Source organism: Ornithorhynchus anatinus, chromosome 7 (assembly GCF_004115215.2).
Source record: "Ornithorhynchus anatinus isolate Pmale09 chromosome 7, mOrnAna1.pri.v4, whole genome shotgun sequence".
Lineage (NCBI taxonomy): Eukaryota > Metazoa > Chordata > Mammalia > Monotremata > Ornithorhynchidae > Ornithorhynchus > Ornithorhynchus anatinus.
Genome location: NC_041734.1, coordinates 68,513,555 through 68,534,826, shown reverse-complemented (window position 1 = coordinate 68,534,826; position 21,272 = coordinate 68,513,555). Strand labels below are relative to the sequence as shown.

The window sequence follows — 21,272 nt, the reverse complement described above, 5'->3', positions numbered from 1 at the left end:
AGCGTTTAGAACAGTACTCTGCACATAGTAAGCACTTAAATACCAACATTATTATTATTATTGTTATGGTGTAGTGGCAAGAGTATGGGCTTGGGAGAGGACCAGGGTTCTGATTTGGGCTTTGTCGTGTACGTGCTGTGTGACTTGGGGCCGTCACTTCACTTCTCTGTGCCGCAATTCCCTCACTGCAAAATGGGGAGTCAATACCTGTTAGCCCACCTACTTAAACAGTGAGCCCCATGTAGGACCTGATTATCATACCTCAGTTACCTCATCTGAAAAATGGGGATTAAAACTCTGAGCCCTGTGTGGGACAAGGACTGCGTCCAACCCAATTACCTTGCATCGATCCTAACGCTTAGTACAGTACCTACCACATAGTAAGCGCTTAACAAATACCCCTATTATTATCATTATTATTATATCATCCCCAGCACTCAGAACTGTGATTGGCACATAGTAAGTGCTTAACAAATACTACAGTTTTTCTTATTAATAGATGCCATCACTGTTATAAGTGAAAGGAACATGTCAGGATCACAGAATCCAGCATGATATATAGCCCAAGATCTAGAACTTGTGTTATTTTTTCAGAGCACCGATCGTCATTCCCAGTGGCTAAGGAGAATGTTGAAGAGAGATGATAATGGACTTATGCCAAGATGTGTGACCTTGGACAAGTCACTTAACTTCTCTATGCTTCAGTTCTGTAAAATGGGGATTCAACACCTGTTTTCCCTCCTCCTCAGTCTGTGAGCCCCATCTGAGACAGGCAGGGTCCGGACCTAATTTTCTGGTATCTACCCCACCACTTAAGTGTCAGTGCTTGACACGTAGTAAGCGCTTAACGAATACTACTCAGAGCAAGAAGAAGAAACCAGACAATCAACAATTGACAGCTGTGTGTAGTGTAAATGGGCCTGATGCCTGAAAGAGCATCTTTTGCAATCTTCCTTCAGGCTGACAAAATGTCCAAAAATAAGAAGAAGAAATTGAAGAAGAAGCAGAAACGTCAAGCAGAGCTGCTGGAGAAGCGAATGCAGGAAATTGAGGAAATGGAGAAAGAGTCGAGCCCTGCACAACCAGAAGGACAGGAGAAAGCAGAGAACCCTGCCGAGACCCCCTTAAAAGAGAACCCACCCAGTGACATGGCCTTTGAGAAGCTCGGTAAGAATCCAGCGATCCCCAAAATGTCTTGCCAGCAAGGCACATGAGAAGCAGCATGGCCTAGTGGGAGCCAGGGACCTGGGTTCTAATCCCAGCTCTGCCAAGTGCTTGTCGTGTGACCTCGGGCAAATCACTTCACTTCTCTGGGCCTCAGTTCTCTTGATGGGAAGCAGCGTGGCTCAGTGGAAAGAGCACGGGCTTGGGAGTCAGAGGTCATGGGTTTGAATCCAGGCTCTGCCACTAGTCAGCTGTGTGACTGTGGGCAAGTCACTTAACTTCTCTGTGCCTCAGTGACCTCATCTGTAAAATGGGGATTAAAACTGTGAACCTCGCGTAGGACAACCTGATTACATTGTGTCTACCCCAGCACTTTGAACAGTGCTCTGCACATAGTAAGTGTTTAAATACCAACATTATTAGTATTATTGTTCTCCCTCTTTCTTAGACTGTGAGCCACTGTATCCAACCCAACTAACTAGTGTCTACCCTAGCGCTTAGAACAGTGCTGTGCATATAGTAAGCACTTAAATACCAACATTATTATTATTATTGTTCTCCCTCTTTCTTAGACTGTGAGCCACCGTATCCAACCCAACTAACTAGTGTCTACCTCAGCGCTTAGAAGTGCGTGACACATGGAAGCCCTTAAATACCATAAAAAAGTCTTCCGTATCATAGTGGGCTTCAGACACCCGGAAATAGCTACTGGGGACAAGCTTAAGCTGTTTTCAGACTAAGTCCTAGATGTCCGACAACCTGGGCAATTTGAGGGCCTAGGTAATCCAGGTTGTTTCCACCTCTTGCCCTTCCTCTGAGCTTTAACCTCAGCTAGTAGCTGGGAGGGGATGAGGCAGAACTTTGCCCTGCTGCAACCAGGCGGAAGGCTTACTTCTTTCCCTTGCCAGCTGGTTTAGATTGTGTGAGGGATTTTTGTGCGAGCCATTCCTCAGCAGTGTTTGCTTTCCTTTCCTAGACAAGAAAATTCCCGTTGCCCGAGAGCAGAAGCTTCTCTTGGAAGGCGACGGGGACGGTAACGCAAAAGAAATCAATTGCAACGGAGTGGTAGAAATGGCTAATTATATCGACTGCCCCAACAAAGAGTCGGGAAGGCTCGAAGAAGGCCTCCCTAATAACGCCAACGTCGGGGAGACACAAGGCTTGGCCCAGGAACAGACCAATTTTCCGAGCCCCGACCTCAGCCCCCAGAATGGGGAGGTGGAGAATGGATCTCGAGAAATAGGGTCAGACTCTTGTGCGCCTTTAATTTCCGATACCATGGTGTGCCAGCCCTCCACGAGGGAAGAGCAGTCTTTCAATGAGCAGGAGATCAGCCAGCTGCAAGAGAGCATCCGGGCCGAGATCCCCTCTGACGATGAAAACGAAAATAACGGGCCGGCCGATAACAAAGGTAACGTGTGCAGGCCTTTGAGGCGTGAAAACATTGGGTTTTGTGCCCAATATGTGTGTTTGCACGGTGTGCAGAAGAAACACATGAGGACCTAGCACAACTGAAAGAACAGCTTTAGAATATTTTATGTTCTTTGTCAGAGTCTTCTTTTTTGAGTAGCTTCTGGGCACCGTGGAAGGGTAAATGGGATTTGGAAAGCAGAGCAGTTTCTGGCCCCTTTAGTTGTCTTAGAGCAAAGTGTCTGGAACTCAACAACGAAGGACTTGGTTGGCTGTCTGAGAAGCTGGCAGCAAAGTGCCATTTTTTGTGTTGTAAAGCATCTCTCTGCTTTTCTATTAGGAAAATCTACTGCAGGAAATTTCCTCCTTAATCCTCTTGAGGCCAAGAATGCACAGAAGCTCAAAGTGAAGATTGCTGACCTGGGCAATGCCTGCTGGGTGGTAAGCTCATTCATTCATTCAGTCGAATTTGTTGAGTGCTTACTCTGTGTAGAGCACTGTACTAAGCGCCTGGGAGAGTACAGTGTAATAATAGACACGTTCCCTGCCCGAAACGAGCTTACTGTCTAGAGGGGGAGGCAGACATTAATATAAATAAATTAGAAATAAGGACATAAGTGCTGTGGGGGTGATTAAAAGTCGGGGAGTGGGAGAAGAGGATTGGAGGGCTTAGGGAAGACCTGTGAAAGTTGTATAGAGAAGCAGCGTTGTCTAGTGGTAGGGCACAGGGTTGGCAGTTAGAGGACCCGGATTCTAATCCCGGCTCTGCCACTGTCTGCTGTGTGACCTGGGGCAAGTCACTTAACTTCTGTGCCTCCGTTTCCTCATCCGTCAAATGGGGATTAAACCCTATCTCCTCCTACTTGGGACTGTGAGCCCCATGTGGGGCAGGGACTGTGTCCAACCTGACTATCTTGTACCTACCCCAGTGCTTAGTACACTGACATATTATAAGCCCTTAACAAATACCATGATTATTATTGTATATATTGATGTTGAAACTCCTGGGTTCATTAGGACAACTTTCTGGGGATTCCCTGCTGGGCTGGTGTGGTGTTAAATCCTCTTTATGCTACGTATTTAGGTGATCTCCACATTTTAATTTTTAAAATATGTGTTTTGGTACCTTCTCTGTTCAGTGTCTGTTACTTATTTGCTTATTAGTGTGCTTATTGGAGGAGAATTTGCATATTTTTTTTGGACTACAAAATACCATATTACAAATGCCATGATTATTGTATATATTGATGTTGAAACTCCTGGGTTCATTAGGACAACTTTCTGGGGATTCCTTGCTGGGCTGGTGTGGTGATAAGTCCTCCGCTATGCCATATATTTAGGTGATTTCCACATTTTATTTTTTAAAATATATGGTTTGGTACCTTCTCTGTTCATCGTCTGTTACTTGCTTATTAGTATGCTTACTGGAGGAGACTTTGCATTTTTTTTTTGGTCTGCAAAATACCATATTGCAATTCTTCTTTAATTGCCCTGTAGCTCTGGCCACTCAGAAGGACTCCCTCTCAGAAGGCCCTACTCCAAAAAGCCATTTCTCTTATAGAAAATACAGTAGGAAGAGAGGATGGTCTCAGAAGCTGCCAAGTTGATTCTAAGAAGTGGTTTATCAGTTACTGGGTGTGGTTTGGAAAACCCTTTTGCTTTGTGTATTTTGTTTCCTGCCCATTCCCAAAGTCCAAAATCCCTATTTGTCATGTAGTTACTTAGGGCCCAGGTAGCTAAAAGGAAGTCAGCTGTATCATTTCTAAAAAATGGTGATAACCTTTCTTCAAGCAAAATTTCCTCTTCTAGACCTATTACAGGTGGTAGAACAGATTCTTGAATGACTTGCATTTGAAAAACAGATGTATTGCTAAATCATTTTAAATCAAAATTCAAGATGTTATTAATGAGGTATGCTCACGCCCACAATTGAGCTGCTGAGTAGGGAGACCTGGTTATTCTAAATAAAAACCCTATAGAAAATCCAGTCTCTCCCCCCCTGCAACGACCCTACAATTAAATCAGCCTCATATTCACAAAGGTTAGTGCCTCGTGAGTGGAATTAAACATTAGTACTCTTTTTATAGTAGTTATTAAGTGCTTACTATGTGCCAGCACTGTACTAAGCAGGGGTAGGTACAAGCTAATCGGGTTGGACTCAGTCCGTGTACCACATGGGCTCACGATCTTTAATCCCAATTTGACAGACGAGGTAACTGAGACACGGGGAAGTGAAGAGAGTTGCCCAAGCTCACCTAGGAGATAAGTGGTGGAACTGGGATTAGAACCCAGGTCCTTCTGACTTCCAGGCCCATGTGCTATCCATTAGGCCATGCTGCTTCTTACCTTGTGCAGTACTCTGAGGGCTCCAGTGGCCTAGTAGAGAGAGCACAGGCCTGGGAATCTGAGAATTTAGGTTTGAATCCCAGCTCCACTACTTGCTTTTGTGACCTGGAGCAAGTCACGTAGGTGATAAGAAGCAGCCTGGCTCATAGGAACATGGGTCTGGGAGTCAGAAGGACGTGGGTTCTAATCCCAGCTCCATCACTTGTCTAGTGACTTGGGCAGATCACCTAACTTCTGTGCCTCAATTACCTCATCTGTAAAAGGGGGATTAAGACTGAGCCCATCTGGGGATATGGACAGTGTCCAACCTGGTTATCTTGTATCTACCCCTGCTTAGTAGAGTGTCTGGCACATAGCAAGAGTTTAACAAATGCCATTTGAAAAAACAAAAAAAGTGATCTGGGCTTCAGTTCCCTCATCTGTATAATCAATACCCATTCTCCCTCCCCATTAGACTGTGACACTCCAATCTGCCCCAATATCTACCCCAGAGCGTAATATTCATTCATTCATTCATTCATTCAGTAGCATTTATTGAGTGCTTACTATGTGCAGATCACTGTACTAAGCACTTGGAATGTACAGTTCGGCAACAGATAGAGACAATCCCTAGAGTGTCGGGCTCGCAGTCTAATCGGGGGAGACAGACGGACAAACAAGACAACATAATCACGATAAGCAATGCTTGACATATAGTAAGCACTTAATCAATATCACAGTTATTACCAACTCTCCTAATAATGCTTTTGAGTCCTGTCGGACTGGATTGCAACACAGTCCTCATCTCAAAGTGTCGTGGTGTCATAGCCTCCTGTTCACAGCGGTCTGTTTCTCTTGGAGGTTAAATTGTATTTGGATTCCAAAAAATGTTCAGTCTCCTCGGGGTGGTCCCAAGGATATTGTTAGGAGGTAGTTATTTGTTAAAAGTTAAATTAAGCTTCGTGTTGGGAAGAGTTTTAAGCTCTTAAAAATGCAGCAGTGACACACTGTTGTTATAACTGGATGAATTCCCAGATGTCTTTACCTGAGCGCTTACAGGTTTGTTTCTTTTTGCTGGCTAAAACTCTTGTAAGTTAAAAATCAGTTATAAATTATGTGACCATGTTGCTTTTGTTGAAAGCTGGACCATCGGAACACTCTCCCCTTCCCTTCCAAAGTTTGCACCTTTTCCCTCGAGGACTTTTTGAACTACAAATCCCAGAATGCTACCAAACCTAAGTCGACCATGTACTGAGCTCACTTCTGGAGGGCCAGGCATTTAAAGCGAGCAAGGGGAACTGAGTGCTGGGGCAAGGTAGACAGCCACAGCCTCAGTTTTGAGGCATATTTCTATTTTTTTAACGCTGCCTGGGGCAGCCTTTAATACAGTGTGGCAGCGAGTTGGTGAACATTTAGCAGTGTGGCTCAGTGGAAAGAGCCCGGGCTTGGGAGTCAGAGATCATGGGTTCTAATCCCGGCTCCGCCACTTGTCAGCTGGGTGACTTTGGCCGAGCCACTTCACTTCTCCGTGCCTCAGTGACCTCATCTATATAATGGGGATGAAGACTGTGAGCCCCACGTGGGACAACTTGATCACCTTGTATCCTCCCAGTGCTTAGAAGAGTGCTTTGCACCTAGTAAGCGCTTAACAAATGCCATCATTATTATTTAACTATTAGGTCAGTCTCCTCTAATGAATATGAACCCTTGCTTAGGGAAGGCTCCACCTGGTGGTCACTGGAGGCAGCCAGTCGTATTGAGCTCTTACTGTGTGCCGAGCACTGTAATAAGCGCTTGGGCGAGGGCAGTGTAACAGAGTTGGGAGACACATTCCCTGCCCACAAGCAGCCTCCTCCTTTCCACAGCTTTTCATTCATTCATTCAGTAGTATTTATTGAGCACTTACTGTGTGCAGAGCACTGTACTAAGCGCTTGGAGTGTACAATTCAGCAACAGATAGAGACAATCCCTGCCCAGTAACGGGCTCACAGTCTAAACGGGGTGACAGACAGCAAAGCAAAACAGAACAAAGCAAAACAAGTTAATCAAGGTAAATAGAATCATGGAGATATACACCTCATTAACAAAATAAATAGGGTAATAAATAATATATACAAATAAGCACAGTGCTGAAGGGAAGGGGGAAGAGCAGAAGGAGGGAAGAGGAGCAGAGGGAAAGGGGGCGCTCAGTCTGGGAAGGCCTCCTGGAGGAGGTGAGCGCTCTGTAGGGCTTTGAAGAGGGGAAGAGAATGAGTTGGGCGGAGGTGAGGAGGGAGGCCATTCCAGGACAGCGGGAGGATGTGGGCCGGGGGTCGATGGCGGGATAGGCGAGAATGGGGGACGGTGAGGAGGTGGGCGGCAGAGGAGCGGAGCGTGCGGGTTGGGCAGTAGAGAGATAAAGGGAGGAGAGGTGGGGGGGCAAGGTGATGGAGAGCTTTGAAGTCACAACTTTTGTGCCATCACCATAAGAACGGTGGAGGTTAACTCCGTTTTCCTCTTTGTTTCTCCATCCTCCCACCTCAGCACAAACATTTCACCGAAGACATTCAGACCAGGCAATATCGATCCCTGGAGGTCCTGATAGGATCTGGTTACAATACCCCAGCAGACATCTGGAGCACGGCGTGTATGGTAAGTTTGGATTCGCACTCGGTTCTTGGTCATGAGACTGCCGGTGGACTGCTGCCTGGCAAGAGCGATGGATGTTTGGCGGCGTCTAGGATAGGAGCTGGCACTTCAGAACCCAACATCCGGCCGCATTTCGGTCTGTGCCCCTTTGTGGGCTGGGAATGTGCCAACTCCGTTGCAACTCTGTCCCAAATGCTCAGCATAGTGCTGTGCAGGCAGTAAGCGCTCAATAAATGCCATCGATTGATTGACCCGAAACGTCCGTTGGGAGGTTCCCTCCGGGCAAGAGCCCGTTGGGTTGGAGGATCAAATTAAGACGACAGATAAGCAGATATAGAACAGCTGAGAGACTGCTGACTTTTATTCATATTTTTGTCTGCTCCCTCTCTATCAGTGCCTTCATTGAAAAGCTTTTGCAAAACAGTCCTTTCTAGGTTGCCTGCCAAAAGCGCTTAGAACAGTGCTTGGCATGTAGGAAGCGCTTAACAAATACCATCATTTAAAAAAAGCACGTATTTGGAACTGGAAGAATTTCCCTGTAACAGGTTATCCAGCATGAAGGAACTCAGACCTGATTGGTGGGGTAATAGTTTGACTGTGAGCCCTGTGGGACAAGGATAAACTTGTATGTACCTCAGAACATACCAGAGTATTAAAACAATGCTTGACACATAGGAAGCGCTTAACAGGTGCCATAAAACAAATAGTTCTGAGAAGGGGTGTCAAGGATAATAAGCCCCAGGGGAGAGGGTAGGATGGAGTGGTTTCTAAGAGTTTCCTTGCGGTGAGTCGGAGCAGGGAAGGCTAGCAACTTTATGAAGAAGAGTTCCAAATCACTGCTGTTTCCCAGCCTGGCTTTTATAGTAATGATGGTATTTGTTAAGCAATTACTATGTGCCAAGCAATGAGTATTAGAGACTATTGATGGAGAAGTCTCAAAGCTCTTATTTTGGCCCCTTCCCTCTCCAGAAATGTGTTCTAGTGAGATGTGGTTTCCAGTTTCTTGGGAAGACTTAAATGCCTTTTTCACAGAGAGTATTAAATGGTACTAAGTTCTCCTGCTGATTGATGTGTTCCTCATGACAGAGAGCATACTCACGCATCTGGCTTCAGCGGCATAGGGTCATTCTTGTTTTTTGCTGTCCAGTTGTCTCCGACCCATAGCAATGCCACAGACACATCGCCCCAAGTACACACCACCTCCATCTGCAGTCGTTCTGGTAGTGGATCCAGAGCGTTAATTTTTAGCATTGGGTTATTTCCCTTAGCTACCTGGAGAGTCGTAGATCAGAACCCCCAAATTGTTTTCCCTTTTAGCTCCCCCAGCTGTTGGAGAATGGCCCTTATATCACTCTATTTTCAACAAGAATGAAAAACAAGCCACCACCCCTTTCGTCCCTCTTGAATGAATTATCTTGTGCACCTGGCACCTTGCTCTGGGTCCCTTCTTCAATCAACTGTATTTATTGAGCGCTTATAAAAAATAATATAATTATGGTATTTATTAAGCATTTACTATGTGCCAAGCATTGTTCTAAGCACTGCGATAGATCCAAGGTAATCAGATTGTCCCACTTAGAGCTCACGTTCTCAATCCCCATTTTACAGATGAGGTAACCGAGGTACAGAGGAAGTGAAGTGACTTGCCCAAGGTCACACAGCAGACAAGTGGTGTAGCCAGGATTAGAACCCAGGTCCTCTGACTCCCAGGCCTGTGCTCCTTCCACTAGGCCATATTGTTTCCTTTTCCCCCTCCCCACCCCCACTTCCCCCCACAAACATACTTTCCATGCTCAACTGTTTCCAGTTTCTTCCAGATATAAAGAGGAGGGGAGGCTGCAGCCTCTAGAGACCCATAGGAACAACTGAGCATGTGCTCCTGTCTACCGTGTGACTTTGGGCAAGTCACTTCACTTCTCTGTGCCTCAGTTCCCTCTTCTGCATAATGGGGAATCAATACCCGTTCTCCCTCCTACTTAGACTGAGTCCCAGGTGAGACCTGATGATCTGTAATTTATCCCAGTGCTTAGTATAAGTCTTGGCACAGAGTATGCACCTAACAAATGCCAAAGTTATGATGATGATGATGATGATGATGATTATTACATGGGGTCCGACCTGATCAGATATAGGCTAAGTATTCCTGGGGGTTGGCTTGGCTTGACCCAAGCTAGACCCCAGATTTTTGACCCAAGTAGGAATAAACTAAAAACTGGCCAAAGGGGTGAAGCTCAAATAACATATTACTAGTTTTTCTTTTCCCTCTGCCCTCTTTTTTGGCATGAAATGACTTTTAACAGTAACTAAATTCTTGTCATCATCTCACTCCAGTTAATCAAGAGCCAGGTTTGTGAGAGGAGATTGCTGAGGAAAGGTTTTTTGGACCTGAAAAAGTGATCATTTGCAGTGTTTCAGCCAAGTACCCACAAGTTGAGCTTGGAAGTAATAAGCAATCCCCTGTCTTCCTGCCAGTTTCTGGTTTGCCTTTGTCACGTTAATGTGCTGCTGTTGTCCTTTTTTCTTAGGCCTTTGAGCTAGCCACAGGAGATTATCTATTTGAGCCTCACTCAGGAGAAGAGTATACTCGAGATGAAGGTGAGTGTCCCTCGTTTTTGTGTAGTTTTCCAGCGTATGCTAGTCATCAGTAGTTAATGCTGAGCTTAGATATTTTGAGAATAACTTTACCCAGATTTGAGTTACTACCAAAGAAGTGGAGGATCTTTGTTTTCTTCAGTTTGATTTCTGGAAGTAAATTCCTGAGTCAGTAATGCCAGAGAAATATTGACTACCAAAAGTCATCCTTTGGTTTTATTGGGAGTTGAGCTAAGAATGATCAAACCTGAGTGAGAATCATTTCACTTCAGTTTGAACCCCTAGCTCTTTTCTTTTATCCTTTACGGTTGTTTTTTCCCATCTGTTGCCCCGATTGAATTTCGGCTTAAGAAACAAATCATCATCAGACATTCCTCAATTTTGACATGTACTTGTAGGCAGAATTACACCGCATTAGAGCCCTGAGTGATACTCATGAAATGATGTTTACAAATGCCCCACTTTTTTGACTGAAGTTTTGTAACATTAAAATAGGGTTGGGGCAATTATGCAGGTCATATTAGATTTAAGTCTAGCACTAGGGGAGGTGGAGAAAATTAAGGAGGGGCAAAAGAAGAAAAAGGTAAGCGAGCACTTGGGAATGCGCCACTTACTTTTATTACTTACGCTCTACCAAGGCGCATGCATTCAGTAGGCACTTAGTGAATCAACTCCGTCCCTTCCCTTCTTCCCCCATTTCTTGCCCAACTCAACGGAAATTCCCCTCCGCCCCAGGTGAGCCAGTTGCTGCTGCTTTGTCGTGGTCTAACCCTTCTCTTCTTCATCCCCCATAGAGTACACTTATCTCCATGAAGACACTCCTCCCCAGCAGCCTGTCTCTTCTGCAATGCCACATTCTTACTGACCCCACCCTTGGCGGATGCTGCTATCACTGCTTACAAAATCTTTTCCGCTTCAAAAATCTAGATTTGGACACTGATGCTAGTAAATATGTTATCAGATACCTGTGTTGTATCAAGACCCAAAAAATGGAATTCGTGCCCCGCCAAAACACACAGAGATTTTTCAGTAAAAATATTTATAGCCCTAGCCTGATTCAACCCATACAATCTCCTCCTGCAAACCATGGTCTCAACCACCCTAATGGGGATAAAGTAGAAGAAAAGTTAAGCATAATGCCTTAAGTAGCAAACAGGGGTAGGGATTTACCTATTAGTAGGTTATGGATTTGGGGGTTCACCCAGTCTAGTTTTCCATCTCTAACAGTATCAACCAGATACTTGGAAAAACTACGTGATGCCTTTTCTCTTTGACATTTCCCACATTTTTTTTTAATTAAGGTTAATTCCTCAAAACCCCAAAAACCTAATTTTCAGTCAATTTACAAGTTTATCCTAATTCAGCTGTGGTTGACTTAAGAATATTTTTTACATTGGTGCATTGGATTGTCACTTATTTCCACTTAATAGAAGTGGCAGACATTTTGTGATATCTGCAAAGTGTGATCGTTTTCAGATGCCATTTTTACTGAGGGAGGAAGAGTTCTGATGTTAGTTTAAAGAATTTATGTTTCCCTGGTTTGTGGCACCCATCGAAAGTTTTCCCTTATCTCTTAAGTTTGTCATTCCCCTCTCTCCAATATAGATCCCTCAGTTCAGAAGTCAAGGTGTGGATGTTAAGTTTGGTATACATTAGCGCGCAAATTCCTAAAGTAAACACAGTTGCTTTATTCACCTACCAGAAAAAACCTTGCCGTTCCCCCAACTTGGATGATTCAGGCTCTTCCATTACAAAAAATCAGTATTTTACTATGAAGCCACCCTTAGTCCAGCACTAACTGTGTGACGTCATGCCAACCACCCCCACATTGCTGCAATGAGATTCCTAGTGAAAACATTTAAATTGAAACCAAAGTGCAGGTTTTTCTAAAACCATCTTGCGATATTATAAATTGAGGAGGAACGCTGCCCAGACCAATGCGACTTGATTTTATTTAGTTGTCTTTGCCCCAGAATAATTTTTTCATCAGTAACTCTCTGGACACTCTTTAAGGGAATGCCCCAAGTCAGAAATGACACTCTAGGTTCAGAGTAGTTCCTGAGGTGTGGAAATCTAAATAAAAGTAAGCTCGTTGGCGCTGTAAAAATTGGAGTCCCTTACTGCCATTTGAAGGCCAGTGCAACCATATTGAATGGATGAGTTCTCCCGTTCGGCCCAAGCCCGGCATTCGCTGGATAGAGTTGGAGCCATGCTAACTTTAGCCCAAGGGATGTTTTGAAACACCGCCGGTAGTTACCAGTTTAGGTGACAGGCCGAGGCACTTATTAATGAAGAAGATGGGACTGCAACTCTCAGTGTAAGCAAGCTGCCTTTGGCTTAGGTTGTGTTCCTTCCTGCCTTTGGTGCCTGAACATGGTTACATATGGTGAAAGGAAGAGTATACCATTCTTCTCTATCAAATGCCCTGAGGCATTCAACCCTCTGCCCTGGAGTTATTCAGTTTATTATCGTTACTTGTTGAGAGTGCCCCAGGTATCATTCTCTTTCCGAGCCTCAAAACCCTCTTTTTAAGTTGGAAGAGGAGATGACCTGACCCGTTTTTTCCAGAAAAGATAGGTTTATGTCGTCAGCATCCTGCCGGCTAAAGTCAGGGTTTTATTTAAAAACTGCTTTAATCCTAATTTTATGGTAGCAGGTTATAGATAATGTCATAGTAACGTAGTAGTAAGAAATTAACTGGAAAGTAACTGTTTCGTAAAGTGTTAGTTATGAGTTTGTTGAGAGTTTCTGGGCCCCATACTGGCCACACCCTAAGGCAAAAATCCTAATTGCTCCATGTGGTAAAATATCCCAAGTAGCAAGTACTCTACCCAGAAGGAGAATTTACAATCTGTGGAAGATTAGATTTCCACTTCACTCATTTAAGGTTTCCCTTTATGACTTAACTCTACTATTCAGTGATATTCCCATTTTTCAGTTCCACCCACGTCTCATGCAGGGAAAAAAACCCCCAGAATTCTGCAGAAATGAAAACTCAAATTGTAGTTCTTACTCTGTCCAGTCTGCTTGGGCCCAGCTGTGTTTGATTTCATCCAGTACTGCATTGCACTGTGCCCAAACAGGCTCGCAGAAGTCAGAAGAACTTTCCCTAATTTCGGCATTCCAATCTAGCCAAAACCTGGAGGCGGAGATGGCTTTTTTTTCGGGGTGAAATTCCCTCCGCTGACCTAGGAGAGGGCGAATGAACGAGTTTAGATTCATCAGTTTGCGTAAATGTAGCCCCTGCCCTACTTCGGTCCGAAACTCCAGAGGGACCCGGTGCCCTTCAATCTTTTTGATGGAGGCACTTTTCTCCCGAGCGAGGTCCTGAGCAACCTGGTTTATAGCATTGCCAGGATTCCACCCAACGTAAAAAGCGGTCTCTAAACTCGTTCCCGTGAGGATTTGAACTAAGATGGGCCGCCCAAAGACAGTCGAGTCTCCAGCCCCGAAACCGCTGATGTTCGACAAGGGCGATGATAGAACAGCCCCAACCTCTAAGCAGTGATCTTGTATCACCCCCCGTCCTGGCGCTACATGTGGTGCTTGGCACCATAGTAAGCGCTTAATAAATAGAATTATTAGTAGTAGCTTTTCCTTCCCTGCCCCACCCTTCCTGCCTCATCTAGTGTTAGTCTTTAAGGCAAGTTGTTCTTAGAAGTAACTCTTACTTGGCTTCTCCTTGATCCTTTCTTCTTCCCGCTTTTGTTTTAGACCACATTGCGCATATTATAGAGCTGATAGGCAGAATCCCAAGACGCTTTGCCCTCAGTGGGAAATACTCCCAGGACTTCTTCAATCGCAGAGGTAGTATGTGCTCGGCGCTAGTATTTCCCCCCGGCACCAAGGATCCAGGCAGGCAGGAGCGACCGGATCCAAAGCTCGCTCGGCTCCTGCCCTCGTCCCCCGGCGGTGGGGGTCCGATTGGAGTAGTCTTGAGGCCCCCTCTCCCCTCCCTCCCTGCCCCCCGCGTCCCTCCCCTTCCATCCCGCCAATCCTCCCATGAGGTGCATCGCCGGCCACCTCCTTGGTGCTTAGGGACGAGAGCGAGAGGGCAGCATCCTAACCAGAGAAGTGTGTATGTGTGTGTGTATATATGTATGTATCTGCTGTTCTTTCTGTCAATGCCCCGGGCAGCTGCTGCTGCTCTGAAAGGAGAATTTTGGTGTTACCTCTGTTATGTATGTCTTTTTCTTCCCTCTTTGAAATGCCCGGAACATATAGATCACATTGCATTGATCATAGAACTTCTGGGGAAGGTGCCGCGCAAGCTCATTGTGGCAGGAAAATATTCCAAGGAGTTTTTCACCAAAAAAGGTAAAAAAACCCAAAACCAACAAAAACATGTTTTAAAAAGAGCCGTTCCACGACTGTCATTATGGAAACAAAGTGCCTAGAAAGCAGGAGGTAAGTGGAGACCCCAGAAAGCTGTGGGGGGCGGTTGGTCCCTGAGTGCCGGCTTTCTCATTTTAGCATCGTTGTTTGGATTTCTTCCCGGGACCCAGGTGCTCAGAAGGTAGTAACTGTTGAGGTTTGCCCTGCCCATTCATTCATTCAGTAGTATTTATTGAGCGCTTACTGTGTGCAGAGCACTGTACTAAGCACTTGGAATGTACAATTCGGCAACAGATAGAGCCAATCCCTGCCCAATGATGGGCTCATGCCCAGAACTCTCAGGAAAGCAGAAGGCAAAAAAAAAAAAAATTATTGAATCTACCCCAGCAATTAGATCAGGGCTTGGCATAGAGTGGGCACTTAATGAATCTTACAGTTGTTATTGTTGTTTCTGTCCACAAGGAGCTTAGACTCTAATGGGGGAAAGAGACTTAAAAATATCTGCAAATAGAGAAATCAATAAGAGTGAATAATAATTGTATTTAAGCGCTTACTGTGTGCAGGCACTGTGCTAAAGACCAGGATGGTTACAAGCAAATTGAGTTGGACAGCGGCCCTGTCCCACATGGGGCTCACAGTCTCAATCCCCATTTTACCAATGAGGTAACTAAGGCACAGAGAAGCAAAGTGACTTGCCCAAGGTCACACAGCACACAGATCTGGGGTTAGAACCCATGACCTTGTGACTCCCAGGCCTGTGCTCTCTCCACCACACCATGCTGCCTTTCTGCTCTGGGGGGAGGAAGAGGAGTGGCAGAGAGTTGCCCAAAGGGCAGTGATAAGTACTGCATGGTTCCCAGGAGGGAAGGGGAAGGGGGCAGGGCTTTCCATAGGGTAAAACTATCAATCACGGGTATTTATTGGGTGTTTCCCACGGGCGGAGCACTGTACTAAGCACTTGGGAGAGCACAGTACAATACAGGTGATAGTTCTGATCCCTACACTCAAGGAGCTCACAGCCTAGAAGGGGAGATGCATTCCCCCCTAAGTTTAAAATTGATCTTTGGATTATTTGTCCAGGGGTGACTGTTCTGTAATGAAAAACCCCAAGGAGAACTTTAAGTCCGCCTCACCCCTCCGAAAAACCCTATGGAAGGCTGTCCTCCCATCCCCAAATTTGCTGCTGCCCTCCAGGCTACAGATTGTCAGGGATCCTCCAGAAATCTTTGTTCTCAACGGTTGGAAGTGCTCGAGTGAACAGGGGCTTTTACTCCCCCTTACGATGCCCTCATCCACCACTATCCAAAATAAGTGGGGCTGCTATGATTCACAGGCCTATTTGCAAGATACACAAACTGTGCTGGGGGGTGGCAATTACATCCTCCCCTGGGAAGGAGCGGCTCGCTGAAATGAGGATTTCAATCCACACATCAAGGTAGATAGCCCGGCTTGTCTGTCTTGAAGGGTTAGAGTAATTTTTTTTTTTTTGGTAAATTTTAATTAGTAAGTTCCTTTTAGGGGCAGGTTGTTCCCCCTGGGTCTACTAAGTTTCAGGCACTCTAAAAGGGACCGCTTTAAGCCACAAGAGCAGTTTTTCTGAATTGCCAAATCGTTTGGAGGAATGTCATCCTGTTGGACCAGGCGTGTCAGGCTCGTTCTTGCGAGTGGACTTTATATGGTGTTAGATTCCTAGAAAGCTTGTCCTCTATTATGAAAGAATCAACAACCTATTATACTGAATGAAAAGAAATGAGATGGAATAAAAGTGAATTTGAATTTCTTGCAGGTTCAGTTAGTTGGTGCAGTTTGGAGACAGCGGGGAAGGACAGACACACACATACCTTTTTCCCCCTCACAAACAGACTCATTCAACTGTTCTTCCCCCCGGTCATTAGCGGCAGGAGGAGGGAGAGGGGAAGCCGCCCACATTTCTTGTCTTACTCTGGCCGCAGCGTAACTTCATTCTTCCAAGTGCAGTTTCCACTGCTGCTGGTGCTGGGAAGCCACTCTGCGGAGTTTGTCGGGGACCTGCCTACCTGGATGCCCCGGGCACCTTCAGCCATAGAAAAGGAAGCCAGCTGGAGCAGAAGCCGAGGAGAGCAGGGTTTTGCCGCCTCCCGGTGTTCCTGGGCTGGCTTGTTCGGCGTCGGTCAGATGTTCACTATACCTGTCCTGGCTAGTGGCCTTTTTTCCAAGGTCTCGTCGCTCCTCGTTTCTGAAATGTTGGCAGATCTCTAATACCAGTGGGACAGCTTCAGATTAAAGCAGTGCTTCCTTAGTTAGAGCTTCAGGATCGAAGTCCTTATTAGCTGTCTTGGTTCCAGTAGCGTAAGCATGCTTTCATCTTACTGGTGTCATAAACACCGTAGGCGTCTCAAGAATCCTTCCACGCTGTAGACAGGGGAAGCAGTGTTTAATGCGATGGCAGCTCACATTATAGTGCCCTGTCCCAGTGGGATAAATGGCTATTGATTCATTCGGATGGATGGGTGGATGGATGGATGGATGAATAGATGGATGGAATCTCTTCACGAAAGTTATGCCATTTAATCTGACTACATTAAATCTTCTAGGGCAGAGAAAAGAGCCAAGGACTTCTCTGTCAAAATATCCTGTCAAGAGTAATAAAAATGTTGGTATTTGTTAAGTGCTTACTATGTGCCGAGCACTGTTCTAAGTGCTGGGGTAGACACGGAATCAGTTTGTCCCACGTGGGGCTCACAGTCTTAATCTCCATTTTACAGATGAGGTAACTGAGGCACTGAGAAGTTAAGTGACTTGCCCGAAGTCACACAGCTGACAAGTGGCCGAGCCGGGATTCAAACCCATGACCTCTGACTCCAAAGCCAGTGCTCTTTCCACTGAGCCACACTGCTTCTGTGTATCGCCTCTCTTTTCAAAAAAAACATTACAAAAGAAATGGTGGGAAGTGAAAACAGTTGAACTCCTTGCTGCTTCTAGGCCATGTTAATGAACAAAACCCTGGACACCATGTGGATAAGGAAACTAGGACGATCCAAAATTTGCCTGTAATTATCCATCACTTATTTTTTTTTTCTGTCTTCAAAACAGGTGACCTTAAACACATCACCAAACTGAAGCCTTGGGGTCTTTTTGAAGTCCTGGTGGAGAAATACGAGTGGTCCCATGATGAGGCAGATGGCTTCACAAATTTCTTATTGCCGATGCTGGAGTTGATCCCTGAAAAACGAGCCACGGCAGCAGAGTGTCTTAGGCACCCCTGGCTGAACTCCTAGAGGCCCCGACCCAGCGTCGTGGTTCTACGGACTCTGGTTTACAGCAGAGATTACACACTAACCCAGCTGTTCCAGATTCCACCCCCTCTCCCCGTCATCTTTTCTCCTCCCTATAAATCCTTATTCCTCTTACTCCTTTAGCATCTTCCTTTTCCCTTTTCAGGGTGAAGCTCTTCCTAGATTATTTTTTTTTTAATCTCTGAAATTCATTTAGGTTTGCTTACCTGACTCTGTGACGATCTGCACAGCCAGTGGGCATCCTGAGTGAGTTTTTGCCTCGGTTGGGCTCCGCCAAAGACTAAGACTGGAATCCGGAATGACCCTCCACTTTCCCACCTCCCTTTAGGTCACCTTCCCTTTTAAGCGATCCCCATCCTTTCTGTTGAGAGAGGTGTGAAGATGTGAGCCCATCCTTAACTCCCTGACTCTGAGAGTCAAACTTTCTAGTGCATATCCTACTGCCAGCAGAAGGATGAGAAAGGGGTCAATTCCCGCTAGAGCCCAGATGTGAACATGCTATGTATAGAATGCATCCTAATCCTAGATGGTTTTCCGTTGGTTCTTTCCTCTCGCCCCTCTTCCCCCAGCCGCATTTCAGCGACTCTTTCTCTCCAGACTAGCTCCTCGGAGCCAGAGAACGACTCTAACACGGTTCAGATCTCTCTCCCGAGTTCCCGGTCCCTATAAAACCGCAAACCTCCACGTCTTCGAACGGACTGGAAACGGGTGAAAGGGGAGTAGAAACTGGAACCACTGAACAGGGAGCGCATCTTGACGAACCCAGGCGGGTCCTGTGGCCACAGGCAGCCAGCTGTTGTGGGATGGGGTTGGAGGGTCCCTGCCCATCTCCCCCCAGAAGAGCAGAGTGTTGCTTAACCCTTACCGTCACTGGACTCACCCTGAATTGAGTTAATCACCCATCACTAAATTTCCAATTTGAATAATTGGAAAGGACTGACCGAAGCCTTCAGCTCTGGAGAGAGATAGCAAACTGCACCCCAGACTTTCTCTAGAGAGACTTTTTCATCAGCGTTAACCCAGGCTCTGGCCCTGAAGGGATTTCCCTTTGTGGATTTGCTTTTTTACTTTGAGAGAGGATCTGGATGGAACCCAAGGATGTATAAACAAAGGGGTGGGGCACCCTTTTTTTTTCCTCCTCCCTACAGCCATTCTCTGCAGCTTACAGATGGTTGCTCCTTAGAGTATAATATAAGCTTTTTAAATCTCAAATAGCTTTGAGAAGATTGGGATGCACTCAAGGCTCCTGGGGTTTTTCTGTTTGTTTTTTGGGTTTTTTTTGTTTTGTTTTGTTTTTTTTAAAAGAAATGAAAAACTTTGTAGAATTTGCTAGTTTTAAGACGAAATCTCTCTTAGATTTGCTCCCCAGCTATTACACGTTAGTTGAGTCACAGCAAAAAGCAACAGTTTGGCAGGATTGGGATCTCACCGTAGCCTTGCCCCTCTGTGGACCAAAAAGGCCTTTGGGATCCGAGGACGGCAGCCGCCGGAGGACTCTGCGGAATCCGTAAGGCCGAGCAGGTGCAACCTGGGCCGTTTGAAAACCAAAGCTGCCTGGGAGACCTTCACCCAGCCACTTTTTCTAGACGTGAGTTTGAAATCCAGTTCGCAAGCATCATCCATCCACCGAGAATGGCGAAAGAAAAAAGAGAGAGAACTCTGGTGCCATTATGCAATCCATTGGAGATATAGGCATTTTTCTTCCCTGGCCCCTCTCCGGTAACCTTGTCTGGTCAGCCTGTTTGTCCCGTAACTTGATTTGGGATATATGGAATGACAGTGTGTGTCCCGGAGGAGTTTTAGGTGAGGGGCCTCTTACGCGCTTCCAAGACTAAGGGGAGTAAAAGAAGCCAACCACACACCGGAGGGAAATCCTTCAGTAAGCGGGAATTCCTTCCCTCTTCCCACCTCTTCGAGGCTTGAAGGGAACGTGGCCGATTTGGTAATCCTCTCGGAATACTGTGAAAACTTAATTGTGAGGATAAAGGAATTTCTGGGTTTGTTTTAGCAGGGAACGAAACTCAAACCCTTAAGTCTTGTATGTTCCAATAAGTATCCTGACCTGGTAAGAATCTAAGGGTGATTGGAGGGACTGCAGCTGTGCCTTCGGGAAGGTCTCCCTTGCCAGATAAAGGGCTTTTATTCACCATGGAATCCACTCCTTGGGGTTAGAAGACGGAAGCAGCTGAAGAATTCAGTCATTAAGGGCCCCATGCTTCATCCCACAGTCGAATTGCCGTACGATACTCACTAAAGGACTTGTACTTACTGTCAGTTAAAACAAAATAAAAAACATCAACCCTGAAGGAAAATGCATTTTTTTATTCTTTCTACTTGGGTGCATTGTCTGTTTTCTTTGTAAATTCAGTACAATAAACAAATTATTTAATAACCCACATGTATCCCAGGTGTATTTGTAAAAATAAGCAACACTGGGGCCAAGGATCTTTTGTTGTAGTTTTTTGTTAATAGTATTCGTTAAGGGCTTCGTAAGGGCCGGGCAGTGTTCTAAGCGCCAGGGTAGATACAAGATAAGTTGGACACAGTCCCTGTCCCACGTGGGGCTACGGGACCTAATCCCTATTTTACAGATAACTGAGGCACAGAGAAGTGAAAGTGACTTGCCCACGGTCCCACAGCAGACAAGTGGCAGAGCCAGGATTAGAACCCAAGTCCTGATTCCCGGCCCGTGCTGTATTCAGTAGGCCACGCTGCTTCTCTAAAGCAACAGCTTGGCAAGATCGGGAACTCATTGCAACCTTGTTTTTCTGTGGACCAGACAGGCCCCCTCACTGATGGTTCTCTCCATGCCTATCTGCTTTAGGAGTATAGTCATGGCCGAGTGAAAAGACCATGGGCTTGGAAGTCAGAGGTCACGGGTTCTAATCCCAACTCCGCCACTTGTCAGCTGTGTGACCTTGGGCAAGTCACAACTTCTCGGTGCCTCAGTTCCCTCATCTGGAAAACGGGGATTAAGACTGTGAGCCTCACATGGCACAACCTGATTACCCTGTATCTACCCCAGCGCTTAGATCAGTGCTCGGCACATAGTAAGCGTTTAACAAATACCAACATTATTATTATTCACCTCATCCTTTTATGCAGTTCTAAGTTCTTTGTTCTTCTTACTCTATATTCTTCTGGGGAGCTGGCACTGTGTGTAGCACATAGTTGGCACTTAGCAAATATCACCGGGTACATCTATATGGATGCCTCTGAAAATCCCATTTCCAGCAATTTCCTCCTTTTCCTGGCACCTCTCTACATGGAAGCTTGAAACTCATCTCCTTCCCTCCTCCTAAATCCTCTCCCCTTCCTATCATCATCATTGACCCCACCACCAGGCCTGGACCCACAAGTTCACAAACTTGGGGTCATCTTGGACTCCCCTCATACTCCCTACATCCATTCTGTCCCCAGGTTTAGAATACTTAATGAAAAATACAAACCTTAAAAAAAAAATCTTAAGCCCTTTTTCTATGTCCAAGGATGTTAGTCTTGCCTGACCCTGCAGTAGTAATAATAATATGAAATGCTTAATAA

The 21,272-nt window shown here is 45.7% G+C and overlaps 1 protein-coding gene across 5 annotated transcripts in view; it reads left to right on the top strand.

The window, feature by feature from the left end:
- SRPK1 (SRSF protein kinase 1) overlaps positions 1-20,125 on the top strand; it is a 59,019-nt gene extending 38,894 nt beyond the window's left edge. For 3 of the 5 annotated variants that reach the window (XM_029068695.2, XM_029068696.2, XM_029068697.2), the window contains 8 exons: positions 960-1,167; positions 2,141-2,575; positions 2,915-3,015; positions 7,423-7,530; positions 10,053-10,122; positions 13,834-13,926; positions 14,344-14,436; positions 17,527-20,125. In XM_029068695.2, coding sequence (XP_028924528.1) covers positions 960-1,167; positions 2,141-2,575; positions 2,915-3,015; positions 7,423-7,530; positions 10,053-10,122; positions 13,834-13,926; positions 14,344-14,436; positions 17,527-17,711 — 1,293 coding nt within the window. In that variant the 3' untranslated portion in view covers positions 17,712-20,125. The remainder of the gene's footprint in view (positions 1-959; positions 1,168-2,140; positions 2,576-2,914; positions 3,016-7,422; positions 7,531-10,052; positions 10,123-13,833; positions 13,927-14,343; positions 14,437-17,526) is intronic. The other 2 variants (XM_029068700.2, XM_029068701.2) reach the window with 2 other exon arrangements.
- Positions 20,126-21,272: the final 1,147 nt, after the last annotated feature.